Source organism: Psammomys obesus, unplaced genomic scaffold (assembly GCF_907164565.1).
Source record: "Psammomys obesus unplaced genomic scaffold, mPsaObe1.curated_primary_1811, whole genome shotgun sequence".
NCBI classification, from domain to species: Eukaryota; Metazoa; Chordata; class Mammalia; order Rodentia; family Muridae; genus Psammomys; species Psammomys obesus.
The window spans coordinates 4,963,809-4,979,037 of NW_026592732.1; the positions used below are offsets into that span (position 1 = coordinate 4,963,809).

The window sequence follows — 15,229 nt, forward strand, 5'->3', positions numbered from 1 at the left end:
TGGTGTGAAGGCGTACATGCTGTCAGAATACTGTATGAATAATAAATAAATTATTTTAAAAAAAAGGAAAAGAGGAATGGAGAGGAGGGGAAGGGAGGAGAGAGGAGGAAAGAAGAGGGAAAAACTGGAAGGGAGGGTAAGGGATGGGAAGAGAAGGAAGGGCAAGGGAAGGGAGGGAAGGGAAGAGAAAGGGAACACAATGAATGAACTACTTTAAAAGTTTTCAGGGTTGGGATGCTGCTCAGCGGTAGAGAGCCTGTGCAGCGTGCACAGTGCCTTGTCTTACATCTCAGCAGTGCTTGGCAAACAAATAGCAAGGAGGTGAAACAAAACCAAACCTGCAGGATTCACCACAGATGATGTATGATAAATGGTGCCGTCTGTTGGGGGAGATTAACGTGAAAAGTCTTAGGGTGTTAGAATAACCTGGGAAGACCATGGGATTCACATGATAAAGAGAGTGACCTCCTTAGTTGCTAACCTTTGAAACTGCAGCCCCTCAGATGAGTCTTTATCTTGCTGCACATCCTGAGGATTATGCCATGAGTGATCCTGCTCAAGGAGGTAGGTAGTGGTGTTCTCACATCTCATTCTAGGGTGAAAACACAGCTGCTTAAGTTCGAATTTGGTTCTCTCATTTTAAGGGTGTGTCAGTGGTGAGGATGTAGCTCAGTTTGCAGAGTGCTGGGCTCCTTCCCTCCATGATGGCATAAACTGTAATCCTAGCACTTAGGAGATGGAAGCATGACAATCAGGAGCCCATCCTCCTGATCACCTGACCACAGGAGACCCAATCTCAGCAGCTAACAAGCGATCCCACCAACCAACTGACTGAACAACTGACTTTGTAATCCCACTCCATAGGATTATGGAAAAAATAAATAGAACAAAACGAAAACATTTTCATAGAGTGTTCCTAAGAGAAAAAAAAAATTATGCATTTGAAAAGCCAGGTCACTTTTTATTTGCATTGTCAACACACACAAGTATATAATTGTAAGTGGAAGTCAAACTCTTCCCATCAAGAGTTCTTTGATTTACCGCTTTTTCATAATTTTAATTGGACTCAGATAATTGTCTGCCCTCATCTGCAAACATTCTGTTTTTTGCTAAAGTTGTTCATTTTTATTTTTGTTTCTCTCTCGTTTTGAACTTAGAAACTGCTGACAATACATGCTTGAGAAAAGTCCCATATCGCCTCCGTCTGAGTCAGCAGGTGGTCCTTGTTCCCAATTCCCTCCACACAGTTCTGTTTTCTCATTCTACAGGTTTCTCATTCTACAAATTTCCCAGTGATTTCAGCAGCCTTTGTCAGAACCGCTTCAAACGCCAACTCAGCTCCCCACTTTGAAGTGGGTGGAGTGAAACCACACAGAGCGTTCCAGCAGTGATGAGCAGAAGGCCTTGCTTTCATGTGTACATGACCTTCACCTTAACAGCTTGAGACAAGGACTTGTGTTGACAAGAGTTTGCTAACACATCCTTGTGATGACACATCCTGTCAGCTGTCTACAGTCAGTTCTCTAACACCAGTATCCTATTGGCTGTTGGGCATTCTCTTAAGGAATGGATCTCTATTTTAATCTTCTGATGAATTTTTCTCTATTTCTGTTTAAAATAGAGAACATGAACTGACATCAACTTTTTGTGATTTTGCTCTTTGTTGTTCTTGAATGGAAGAATAAGTTAATAAATCATAAAAGCTATTTGATAATAAGTATTGAAATTGAGAAGTAGTGATGTTTATTTTTGTTTTTCATTAAAGTATTTCTTCTGGAGAGAGGTTATGTTGTAACGAAACAACACAATATTTCACATCTATGATCACAGTGCTTACAAAGCCAAGCCAGGAGGATTGTCTACTGTAGTATCCACTGTAGATTAAATAAATCAGTCTGAAGGATGTGTGGCGCAGTGGGCTGGGATGAGTTCAAAGTCCTTCTGGGATATATAGTGACCTCCAAGCTTCCTGGGCTACAGTATAAGACCCTGTGCATTTCCAAAGTATCTGCTTGGGTCATTGCAGGAAGTAAATGCCTTTTAAATTTGATGGGAAGTAATCCCTCAAAACATAGTCCTAATTATGTCCATAGTACGTGGTCCTAACCGTTACAGTGGCTGCATTCCGCCAGAGCCCAGGTACAGGAGCTTGGACATGTAGGAAATTCGTATAGGTCTCCACAGCCATAAAAAGATTATGCCAGGATACTGAAATCCCAGCTTGGGACTCAATCAGCTACAGTGTCTCAAAGACTTCAAGCTTCACTGGTCCATTTCTGAGACCAGCAAGGGGATGCAGCAAGGATCCTCACTGCTGTTGCTCAGGACAGAATATAGTTGAGAACTCATCAGCCTATAAACCTTTTGCAAACAGGACTTTGTCTCTCTTTCTATGGGAATAAATATATCACTTTGCTATTCTTATTACCTGAAAATCTCAGAGTGGCTGGTTTTCCTACAAAAGGAAGAAGACATTTTTGCCCAGTGAAGTGAAAAATACACTAACCTCTGCTTCTCACACTATATCCATAAATATGCTGAGACCATTTATTTTGCCAGATGGGTTTTGGTATCCCCCACTGAAACTAGAGACACCCTCATTTTCCATTCCCCTCAGATTCTGCCACAAACCACACTTAGGAAGAAGGAAAAAAAAAAAAAAGACATGTAAGCATGTTTACCTTCGACTCAATAGGAAGTTAACACACGTCCCTGAGTCATGACTCATCGTTATGGTCTATAAAATAGAAGGTGCTTGTCCCGGGAAAGTTAGACTCAGCCACTGCTGCTCACCATGCGTTCAGCTGTCCTGGCCACCGCTGCCTTCTTCTTGTTGAGCTGGACTCACTGTTGGTCCCTGCCCCTTCCCAATAGTGATGATGATGATGATGACTTGTCTGAGGAAGACCTCGACTTTGCAGAGGTACAATATTCTGCCAAGCCTGGCATTGTAGGGCATCTCTTAAGTCTTATTTCTCTTAAGAGTGTGTTGTTTTGGTCTCTTTTCTAGCACTACCTGAAGTCATACTATCATCCTGTGACTCTTGCGGGCATCCTGAAGAAGTCTGCAGTGACCTCCACAGTTGATAGGCTCCGAGAAATGCAGTCTTTCTTTGGCCTAGAGGTGACTGGCAAACTGGACGAGCCCACCTTAGACATCATGAGAAAACCAAGATGCGGAGTCCCTGATGTGGGGGAATACAATGTTTTCCCTCGAACTCTCAAATGGCCCCAAACGAATTTGACTTACAGGTAAAGCACAGCTTTTAGCTTCCTCTCCTGTGTTTGTCTTCCCTTCTAAGTGTCTGACATTAAGCGGGCCTGGAGTATTTAATTGGAAGTTCAGGACTAGCTTTAATACAAAGTTAAGAAGCATAGAAGTAAGTTATATTTAGTGTTGGATTTTTTTCATTTTTCTACAAAAGTAAAAGCTTATATTACACTTAGTATTTCTAAAAATAGTTCTATAAGTCATTGTTAAACATTAAAATGAATAAATTAGTTTAATAAGACCTATTATCTTAGTGCTAGCCTCAACATTATTCTTCAGTAAATGCCTCAAGATATTTCTTTTAGAAATGAAACCACAAGTCAGGCAGAGATTCTAGAAAATCCGCTGTTTACGATGAAGCTCCTGACGATAGAGGGTTTCATTTTTTTTTTTCCCAAAAACTCTTTAGTGCCGCCTTGTTTGGTTCCAAATTTCAGCATGTAAACAGGTTATATTTGAGTATTTTAAATTAAGATGCCAAGTACTCACTTATTTGGTACTGTTTAAATATTTGAGAGAACTCTTGAATTTTATTCTTGTAAAGTATCTATTATACCTGAAAGAATTTTTTTTTTTTTTTTTTTTTTTTTTTGTAGTTGTTGTTTGTTTGTTTGAGACAGGATTTTTCTGTGTAGTCTTGACTGTCCTGGATTCACTTTGTAGAGCAGGCTGGCCTTGAACTCACAGAGATACGCTTGCCTCTGCCTCCCTGAGTGCTGGGATCACAGGCGTGCCCCATTGTGCCTGGCTCCTCACAGAACTTTTAAAGGAGCCATTTCCAGTTGAAACGTGCTGTTCTAAGAAAGTGTATTTTAAAAACAGTTCTACTATTTGAGAATGTAACTGACACTTCCTATGTTGAATAGAATTGTGAACTACACTCCTGACATGTCTCATTCTGAAGTGGAAAAGGCCTTCAAAAAGGCCTTCAAGGTCTGGTCTGATGTGACTCCCCTGAGTTTCACCAGAATCCACGATGGCACTGCTGACATCATGATATCTTTTGGAACTAAAGGTAAAGATGGGGCATCATTTTAAAACATGTTAATATATTGATCCTTTCTCGTTCTCATGTTTTATTCCTTTCACCAGTCACTCATCATTTTCAAAGCGCTTAATGAAATTCTGCCAGCCCCTGCTAAACCAGGCACTACTGTGTTTAATGGGATTCTAATTCTTAATTCTGTGCCTAGAACATGGCGACTTCTATCCATTTGATGGACCTTCTGGCCTTCTGGCACATGCTTTTCCTCCTGGACCAAACTATGGAGGGGATGCCCATTTTGATGATGATGAGACCTGGACGAGCAGTTCCAAAGGTAATCTTCCTTATAAAGACTGAGCTCACATGGTATCGGACCTGGGCTCACTGACACAGTTAGAAAGCATATGAGTAAATTGAATTTAGTGTTTGATTATATTTTCTAAAATAACAAAAAGTATATTTTGCACTTACCAATTTTTTTACAAATCATTAAATATGAATAAATTATATGACATTTGTTATTGTGGCTTCAAGGACAATCTCTCTGAAGTGAGGTCAAATGTTTTCTCTTTTATGCATGGTTCTGTTTCTTATTCTTGATTACAGTTTTGCCTGTTAAAGAAGTATAGTTTATTATAAATGTATGTCTAAAAACCATTAGGCTGGATCTGTGCTTCACAACTATATTGGATGTTAACTGAAATTTTTTTTTTCTTGGCTGAAATATTAATGTCAGGTTCAGCCAAACTTCTTTTCTTCATTGGGCATTTTACTTGTCTTGGACTTTCCTACAGCCTTCACTTATAAATACTGCTTTGTGAAAGCAATGGAACATCCTATTCCAAATAGCTAACAGGCAGAAGTTGCACAGAAACTGCTGTGGCTACCACCTTCAGCTATTTCTTGTCTTTAAAAGCACAAATTAAGTGTGATGTCAAGTTACCAACAAAAACCTCATATTATTCAAAGTAGGATTTAGCTTTGGAACAGAGATCCTTAGTTAGGGCAATTAAGAACAATCTTCATAGAAGTTGGGGTTATTATTTATTATTTACTTAAATAAGATGGCAGCCACAGCGATGTACGTCTGTAATCCAAGCTCCTGTAATCTCAGGAGGCTGAAGATAGATCATGAATTTGAGTCCAGCCTGAGATGTATAAGGAAACTCTGTATAAAAAAAAAAATTAAGTAAACATGAATGAGAATGAATGAATGAATGAATGAATGAATGAATGAATGAATGAATGAATAGGATACCTGCTCCTTCCAGGGTAAAACTGGCCCATTTGCAATGGATCCCTCTCCAATGCTTTTAATCAGTCCTATAGGGGTAGAGGATGATTTGCATATTCATGTTCTTAATCTCATGGGAAAGGGCGGGTTTACTGAGAAGAACCTCTAACATTGCTAAGGAAAAGTCACAGCAAATCTCAGATTCAGACTCTTACAGAAGTCACACGTTTGATATGTTTAGTTGAAATAATTGAAAATATACAGGACAAAAATTCTGGGTTAAGCTTTCAGATAAAGGCCTAGAACGGGGAACCACTACTAGTCACTGCAATAATTATTGATCATTCCGATCATGTGACCTTTGATTGCCCTATAATTGGCAAGTTAGTTCGCTTTCTTTGTATATTTGCTCTGATAACAAAGTATATTTAGTGAACAAATAAGACACTAGCTCAAGCTCCTCCTCGCCTATCTTTCTTGAGAAAACCCTTTCTGTGGTGCTGGAGATTGAGCCCAGGGCCTTTGTGCATACCAGGCACAGAGTGCTCTACTATTGAGATACATCCCTAGCCCTACTCCCCACCACACACTCACACACAATTTCAAATAATAGTCTAAAAGAGTTGTTAGAGGAAAAATGAAAATAGAGCGACATGTTCATTATCTCTCTTAATAAAAGCTTAAGCTAAAGCTAGAGCTTTGCAGGACCTTAGTGAACTCCATATAGCTGATTCCAGATCGTTGCTGTCCACTCCCTTAACCTGGACAGAAAAGACAAAAATAAAAAATCTTTACTGACTACTAAATATCTGAGAACAATCCATTTGCATTGCTGTAGGTAAACGATTCTTCATGCAGGGAGCTGAAGTCCTTGCAGTCGTTAGGATTAGTACTTTAAATCAACATTTGAATCCTTCTTGAGTAAGATGAAGAATTAGGAAAAGATAGATGGAAAGATTAGGGTTTCCTTCATTCCCTCCTCAATGGGGGATCTTTTTTTAAAATTTATTACACTTTATTCACTTTGTGTCCCTGCTGTAGCCCCCTCCCTCACCTCCTCCTGGTCCTACCCTCCCTTCCTTGTTTTCTCATGGTTTCCTGTTTTCTTTACAGGCTACAACTTGTTTCTTGTTGCTGCCCATGAGCTTGGACACTCCCTAGGTCTGGATCACTCCAAGGACCCAGGGGCCCTGATGTTTCCCATCTACACTTACACTGGCAAAAGCCACTTCGTGCTTCCTGATGATGATGTTCAAGGAATCCAGTCTCTCTACGGTAACCCTTAACCTACCAGTTATAACACTGACGAACAGAGTTACATTGGCACGATAGACACACATTTTATTTCTCCACTAATAACCTACTTACCATGTTTTCAAAAGATGAAGGAAAAGAATCTATCATTCTGAATCAAGCTATTTGCTTGGGTAGAGACCAGTTAATTTCTAATTGTTTTTCAGACCATAGTTCTTTGTGTATGTGCTGTTGTTCCTCATTTAACTTAAGAAGGCCCTGAACTCTGCTGAGTTTAAAGAGTGCACGTACAGCAGCAGAGGTAATGATGAACATGAAGACATACACAGCTCTTATACATTCTGACATTCTTCATCCACTGCACTTTGTTGCTAGAGGAAGCTCTTGTGGGGCCTTTAGTGGTTTTTAACCAACATCTGTAAAGAGAGATTTCCTCTTTATTTTCTTCCAGTGTTCCAGTGATATTTACAAAACATTTAAACTTCAACCCAAACATTTATTCCTGGGTTCTGTGTCATAAATAGAAGGACAGCCACTGCTCACAGGCATCAGCACGAACGCTCTTGAAGTGTTAGTTCAGAAAACTTGCTCAAGCTTCTCTAGCCCACTGTTACACCTCTGGATTTAAACAATTATGGTATGACTGAAGGCATAAACTTGAAGGGGGCAAAGGGACTTTTCAAGTTGATTTTGCAATTCTTAATTCCACCATGATGTGAGCAAGATATTGTGGACAGCATTATGTAGGGGGAAAGGCAGTGTGGGGTTAGAACTCCACACCTGTGGGCTGTGGAAAACTTACAAACACATGTCAGGTCACAGTGGAGCTGCTACGAGGCCTGCTCATCACTGAGATGAGCTGCAGGGTGGCAAACTCGTAAAGCAAAATCAGCTGACATCTGAGGTTGTTGAAATAGTCAAAAGGAGGAGGCAAGATGAAGGATTCCACGGGTGATGCTCCTGGAGACCTGGCCTTCAAGCAGTGTGCCTCCTGAGGGCTGTCATAGGCTCCAACTGTGTGACAGAAATGATCTCAGGGTTTGGGTTTACCTTGGATTTTTACCATCGACTTGAAGAAGAATTTTGAAGAGGCCCAGAGCAGTGAAAGCAGAGGGTAGTAGCACCCTGGTAGCCCCTGGCAGCCTTCAGGAAAGGATTGCTTGGTGTTGCGTGTTGAGTTCCGGAAGTGCGGCCCTTCAAGGATCAGCGGTCCTGTGACGAGGGACACCTGAAAACCTCTCACGTCTTCTTTGTCACTGCAGGGCCAGGAGATGAAGATCCCGACGACCGTAAACACCCAAAAACACCAGAGAAATGTGATCCAGCCTTATCACTCGACGCCATTACCAGTCTTCGAGGAGAAACCATGATCTTTAAAGACAGGTACTGTTGAGATTCCTTTGTCAAATCTGTGTGCAACGAGCTCTGGTAAAGCTATGGCAGCAAACGGCCAAAGCATCCATCACACTTGCCAAGGGCAACACAGAAACAGTAGACCCAAGGGCAGTTTACTTACATGTTTTGAACCAAATAACTGGTAGATAAATCCTAGTAAGATAAAGGGAAAATAGAAACTCAATTTCTTGAAAAACATGATAACCACTGAAAGTAATTGCTACTTAGTGAAGTTACCAGTAGCCACACTACTTTCTTTCAAGATACAGAGACTGATTCCAAACGCCTGTTTTGGAATTGTCAAAGAGGGAGTGATTTACAAGAGAAGCCTATAGGTCAGGAAACAGGAAATATTCAGGTTGTAGGTGGTTATATCTCGCGCTTACCTGTTTATCTCTTCATTCGTCCATGTGTGGCCTGATGGCCTTCCCACCACCGCTGTAGTTGTGGCTCCAATTGCATGATCTCCAGGGTGTTTTCTCTTGTCAGTTTGCGAGGGCCTTAAGATCATGGAAGATACGTTCCTAAAACTCACCGGTGCATGGCAGATTTGCTTGCCACTCTGCATACATACAAAGTTGAATAAAGCATGGTTTCAGCCCATAGTAAACTTAGAGCCTTCACTAAGGTTCTGTGACATTTCAAATGAGAAGACATCAGGCTAGAACTTGGATGGCTAGACCTTATAACTAGAGGGGGAGATGACGTTTCTTTTCCCTTTATGGGTATCAGGCGTGGTGATAGTTCCTGATCTGCGTTGATGGGGACAGTGGTAACTAGCAGGACGGAATCGCTGCACTTAGTGTGACAAACCGTGTTTTCCTTTTGCATTAGATTCTTCTGGCGTCTGCACCCTCAGCAGGTAGAGGCTGAGCTGTTTTTGACAAAATCCTTTTGGCCAGAACTTCCCAACCATGTGGATGCTGCTTATGAACATCCATCCCGGGACCTCATGTTCATCTTTAGAGGTAAGGCTGCCACCGGGCTGTCTTTCGAAACGGCCAGCAGAAATCCACCCATCTGTGAATACTGTTATTGCCAGAGACTTGGTTTCATGACCACTACCAAAATAATATCTCAATTAAGAAAACAGTAACACGGGGAAAACAGAAAGTACCTGCACCTCTTCTACAGAATGTCCTTAATTTGGAATGTAAAATGGGAAGAGGGACTGCCTCTGACATAATCTGATTGGCCTGCTCGTTGATCACCTCGCCCTGAGTGGGGAGCAGCCTTACCAGGCCACGGTAGAGGACAATGCAGCCAATTTTGATGAGAACTGATAGACTAAGATCAGAAAGGAGAGGAGAACCTCCCCTCTCAGTGGACTTGGGGAGTGGCATGCATGCAGAAAGGGGAGGGAGGGTGGGATCGGGAAGGGAGGAGGGAGGGGCTTATGGGGGGATACAAAATGAATAAAGTGTAATTAATAAAAAATAAAGAAAAACTCTGTGTTATGGGATGGAAACATGGCCTCAAACACATTTGAGGCCATTGGGTTTGACCCAGAAATGCAAAGGGAAAACCAAGACAGGACACTGTTATCATACCCATTCTTTGCTTTATCACCCTCATTTCAGGTTTCCCTTTTAGTTTCTTTTTTGTTGTATTTTTAAATTTTTTATATTAATTACAGTTTATTCACTTTGTATCCCATCTATATTCCCCTCCCTCTCTCCTCATTTCCTCTCATGCCTCTCTCCAAGTCCACTGATAGGGGAGGTCTTTTCCACTTCCATCTGACCCTAGACTATCAGGTCTCATCAAGACTGGCTGCATTGTCTTCCTATGTGGATTGCTAAGGAAACATAGTTAATACATTTTGAAAATGTGAAAAAAATTCATCATGATTTTTCCTTCTATTATTATTCCATTTCCCGATCTTCTTTTCTAGTCCTTTGCCATATTTATGTGTGTTTGAGGCAGACTGTGGATATACCTTTTATGCTCTATCTGTTTTCTTTATTCCCTGGCTAGGCTGATTACTCCACGAGCCCTTAGGATCCTTCATTTACAGCCCTGGCCCCCAGTGCCTGGCTTTGTACATGAGTGCTCAGAATCTGGGCTCAGGTCCTCATGCTTCCACAGCTAGCCCTCTTACACATGAGTCATCTCTCCAGTCCCTACTTATCCCTAATATTTACATGGATGGGGAGATGAAAATCCTACCCTGACTAAATGAACATAATGTATTTACACAACATTCTGCTAATGTTGTTCCTGTAGTTTGCCTCTTACACTTGATGAAGCTGCTTCCTAAAAAAAAAAAAAAAAGTAACTTTTTTATTGATATAAAATTTGAATTTGAATCCAATTCACTGATCCTAGTTATTTTTTGTTTAGAAATTTTAATATTTTTTTTATTCAGCTCCACACTCACTTAATGTTCAGAGCCAATATGTTGACAAATGGGTTGTGATGTTTGTCTGGCTGTATTGATAAACAGGAAGCCCTGGCCTTAAACTCTATCTTTGTCAGAAGGATGCTCCTATTTCTTTGTTTCAGACACACGGAGATCACTAACACTGAGTATGTTATTTCTTAGATAGATTTGCTTCTCGGTAAATGCTTATATGCTCAGCCCTAATATATGCTCATTGGTAATCAAATCTGTTCTTTCACTTATTCTAGGTAGAAAATTCTGGGCTCTCAGTGGTTATGACATTTTGGAAGGTTATCCCAAAAAAATATCTGAATTGGGATTTCCAAAAGAGGTGAAGAGGCTAAGTGCCGCCGTTCACTTTGAGGACACTGGGAAGACGCTCTTCTTCTCTGGGAACCAGGTGTGGAGGTGAGGCGTCCCCCTCCCCACCATGTCCATCCACACCTGTGGCTAACTGCTGCCCTCAACTGTTTCTTGTTCTCTGCTCTCAATGACAAAAGTGGTGTGACTGTTGAGCTTATATTTTTAAGTTTGCACACAAAGCCCTGGGCTTCACTCATTCCACATGTGACTTAGTCCGTCCATTCCTTCTTGCCTACCGCCCTCTCACACATACTCTCATACTCTTATTGTAGACGTGTACCAGCCCAACAGTCCTGTTCCATTTCAGCTCCTCTAGGGACTAACCCGCCCCCCACTCCTGTGCATACATCTAATGAATGCATGCACAGGCGCACTCGCGTGCGCACACACACACATGCAGGCACACACATCTCACACACACGCACACCATCTATAATATTTATTTTTCTCCCAGCCATTCATTCTTTTCTTTCTTCATGCAGCAAAGTCGTCTCCAAACTCTGGCAATTTTGTTCCTTCTGATCCTTTGTCTGAATTCTCTTTCTTGTCATCCTCTTCTGTGTTTTTGATAAATTCAGCTTTCCTTTTCTTATTAAACAGATACGATGATGCTAACCAGACTATGGACAAAGACTATCCCCAATTCATAGAAGATGAATTCCCTGGAATTGGTGATAAGGTAGACGCTGTCTATGAGAAAAATGGTAAGTGGCTACAATGTAGTGATTTTGCAGAGTAGCTGTGGGGCCCCTCAGAGAATTTTCACAGACAGCGGATTTTAGTACAGAACTCAGATGTCTTCTATAAGCATTGTTACTAAGGTAGTAATTGTTTCTGTGTGCTACTTAGATAGCAAACAGAATAACGTGCTTAGGATAACGAGAATTTTACTTAATTACTGCCAAGTGTGCGAATCACAGCTGTTGAACCTAAAGATGACTTTAAGTTATATGTAAAGGTGTCAAGAGGCAGGAGGTTATGTCATAATTCAAATTATGGCTGGAGTGGGGAGTGAATTATAAAGATTCATAACTATCATAACTATGGTTATTTTTGCTTTAATTATTACAATAGGTATTATCCCTAACTAAAAACCGTTAACAAACACCAATTTTTCTAACATCAAAACTACCACGAGAAGCAAGACAATTAACTCTAGAGTAAAATTTATGTAATCTGTAAATGTTTACATATTTTTAAAAATACCTTTAATTAAAGTACAATTATATAATTTCCCTTGCTTTCTTGTCCTCCCTTCAACCGCCTCCCATATTCCCCATTCACACTCTCAAGCTGCTGTCCTCTTTTTCTTTTATTTTTGTTGTCATTTTAAACTAAAAGCAATATATTAAAACTCTGGTATCATTTTTAAAAATAAAGACCGAGAGGTGTAAAACTTAATTAGAGATCCTGTGAGCCCTCACAGAACTCTGATGGCTCTCCAGCACCGCAGAGAGCAATTGGATAGTTAGGGAAGGGCCATCAAGATCCTGTCTCTACTCTTAGCTGCAGTAAATCCTAATAATTCTAAGTCTGAGATTTTTCTTTTTCTTTTCTTTCTTCCCAGGCTATCTCTACTTTTTCAATGGGCCGATACAGTTTGAGTACAGCATCTGGAGTAAGCGCATTGTGCGAGTCATGCAGACGAATTCCTTACTGTGGTGTTGAGCGTCTTTTCAAAATTGTTATTTAACTGCTAGAGAGCTTTTGGGATAACACTTTCAGACTGTGGGGGTGGTGCAGTGATGTGGGGGAGGGCTTAGTTCTGTGAACAAGCTTCAGTAAGTTATCTTTGAGCACGGTGTATCTATAAGACTATACGTGGCTGGAACCACACTGAAGAATCTTTAAGTAAGGAAACTGAGAGCCCTGAGGCTTGCCTCATTCTTGGGTGCTCTGAAGAAACAAGACTGATATTTCCTGCAACAAACATGGGGTCTATCTGTTCATAAGAGTGAACATAATTATTAATATATTTATCTAAAAGCCTAAAAGCCATGAAACAGATTATATTTATATAACTATGAATTGTCTTCACCAAAAAAATAAAATTCATAAACTTACAAGCATAAAACATGTTGGGAAGTGTGTGGTAGCCATCAGCGAACACAGATAAGTGGAAATACCTGTGAAATACATATTAGCAGACAATTTTCCAAAGGAGCCATTTGGGCTGTTCACTGTGAGTATTCAGACTTAAAGTCATTTTCACACAAACCCTAAGGAACTATCAAAGCCACTAAAGGAAGGAGAGTGCAGCCGCTGTGAGGGCAAGGGCAGCGCAGGTGGCATTGCATTAGGCTTAATTTTTATTGTGGATTGTCACTCAAGGGCTGTGAACACTAATAGAAAATAGAGAAACAGGATTTCTCTTTTTATTAAAAATATTTTAGGTCTTTAATAGGCCACAGAGTGAAACATCAAAGTTGTTATAAAATACCTATGTAAGCGCATAGCTTTTTTTCATAAATTATTTGACTGTTTTAGAATAAAACTAGTGTTTCAACCCTACTTACCTACCTAATTGTCTTGATTACCCAGTTTTGACACACAGATAGACCCTTGTAATGACTTGTGTGGCAGGAACTAAGGGAGACACTAAGCAAATCTGTTAAGGCACAGTCAGCCAGAACGAAAACCATGTCAACTGGGCAGTAATACTTTGAGACTACCCCTTTAGCTCCTTGTTTTGTCAGTCCTCACTGCTTTCCTTAGTGTCTGACGCTTGGCACTTACTGATATGTGAACAATTATTGTGCAAAGAGATGGTTTTATAACACTGGGTCAATGAAAAAGAAGTGTGTATTTGTACAATGTGTTAGACTGTGTTTATGTTGTTTTTAATAAAAAAAAATTGTTTTCAACAGATATTGATATTTGGTGTATTTGATGTTTGGCCATAATTTCAAATTTTCTTAAAACAAATGGTTACTTAAATTTCTTATAAAATGTAGCCTCTTCCCTTCTCCTCTCCCTCGTTCCTTCCTTCTAAATTTAAATATGGGAACTGTGTGTAACTAGCAATGTTGGTATAAATCCTGCCAGGGTTTGGTGGGCCTGACGCTGATGAGCTCTTCCTTTGGGCCAGCTTCTGAGATGGTGCCTGTACACTGTTTGAAATCCTACCTACAGAATGCCTTCGAGAAAGGAGGAGGCTGCTGTCAGGGCGACCAGCTTCTGGCCACACTGCTCTGCTTGAGCTTTTCATGTGTCTTTCAGTCTGCATGGGCCTTACTTTCTTAATCTGCAAAGGGACAGTTGGCAGCTCAAGTAAACTGGGGCATGAGGGAAGTATATGGAGGAAGCATTGAACATTAAGAGGAAGGCAAAGGTGCCCAGAATTCCATAGGTTATTGAAATCATCTTAGGAGTGTGTGTGTGTGTTTGTCCCTTTCCCTTTCCCTCTCTCCCTCTCATAAATAATAAGAAAATTAATTTTAGGCCATTCAAAACAGTAGCATGTGTTATCTGGTTCTTGGAAATTGAATAATGGACACCCTGATTTGTGGATGTGTGTTGGGGGGATGGTAAGTAATTATCAGCCGTCCCTCTGAAACATGGAGCACACCTACATAAGAACACGGAGGAAGTTCTTCTCAGGTGCAATCCCCTCTCTGCTGTGCCGGGTCCCACAGTTCCTCAGGACCATTGCAGTGCTGCCACCCTCAGGAAGACATGACCATCCTTCCTTTCATTCTTGCTCCCCCCAACCCTCCCACGGTGATGTCTGCCTTCAGGGCAGCTCTTCCTACTCAATTCTCTTAACATTTGTGCCGGCTGTTCCAGAACTGACCTCAAAGACATCCTTTATTGACTTTTTAGTTCTCTCTCAATCCAGTCAAGTTGAAGAGCAAGATTATTCTAGGAGAGCTTTCATGTTAAATTAGAAATACTATCACCGGGCTAAGGAGATTGCCCAGTGGGCAAAGCATCTGCCATGCAAGTGAAGACCAAAGTCTGGATTCTTGTTCCAAAGTAAAAACACAGAGCAAGCAGCAGGCATTATAGAACATAGCCACCAGAACACAAGGAACAGGAAGAAAAGGCCTCATCTCCATCACATGGCTGCTGGATTCACAGAACCACTAGGTGGCACCAGAAAGGTTTTTTTTTTTAATTTTTTTTTTATTATTAATTACACTTCACTCATTCCGTATCCCCCCATAAGCCCCTCCCTCCTCCCTTCCCGGTCCCCCCCTCCCCCCCCCTTCTGCATGCATGCCCCTCCCCAAGTCCACTGATAGGGGAGGTCCCCCTCTCCTTCTTTCTGATCTTAGTCCATCAGACCAGAAAGGCTTTTTAAACACACTGTTGAGTGAGTCAAAACCACAGCTTTGTTTGGTG

At 40.9% G+C, this 15,229-nt stretch overlaps 1 protein-coding gene across 1 annotated transcript; it reads left to right on the forward strand.

The window, feature by feature from the left end:
• Positions 1-2,791: 2,791 nt before the first annotated feature.
• On the forward strand, positions 2,792-13,753 carry Mmp13 (matrix metallopeptidase 13). Its single transcript, XM_055615568.1, has 10 exons — positions 2,792-2,923; positions 3,011-3,252; positions 4,138-4,286; positions 4,465-4,590; positions 6,604-6,765; positions 8,007-8,127; positions 8,974-9,107; positions 10,771-10,930; positions 11,486-11,589; positions 12,453-13,753. Exons 1-10 carry the CDS (start codon positions 2,795-2,797, stop codon positions 12,551-12,553), a joined length of 1,428 nt encoding a protein of 475 aa, XP_055471543.1. The 5' UTR covers positions 2,792-2,794; the 3' UTR covers positions 12,554-13,753.
• The last annotated feature ends 1,476 nt before the right edge of the window (positions 13,754-15,229 follow it).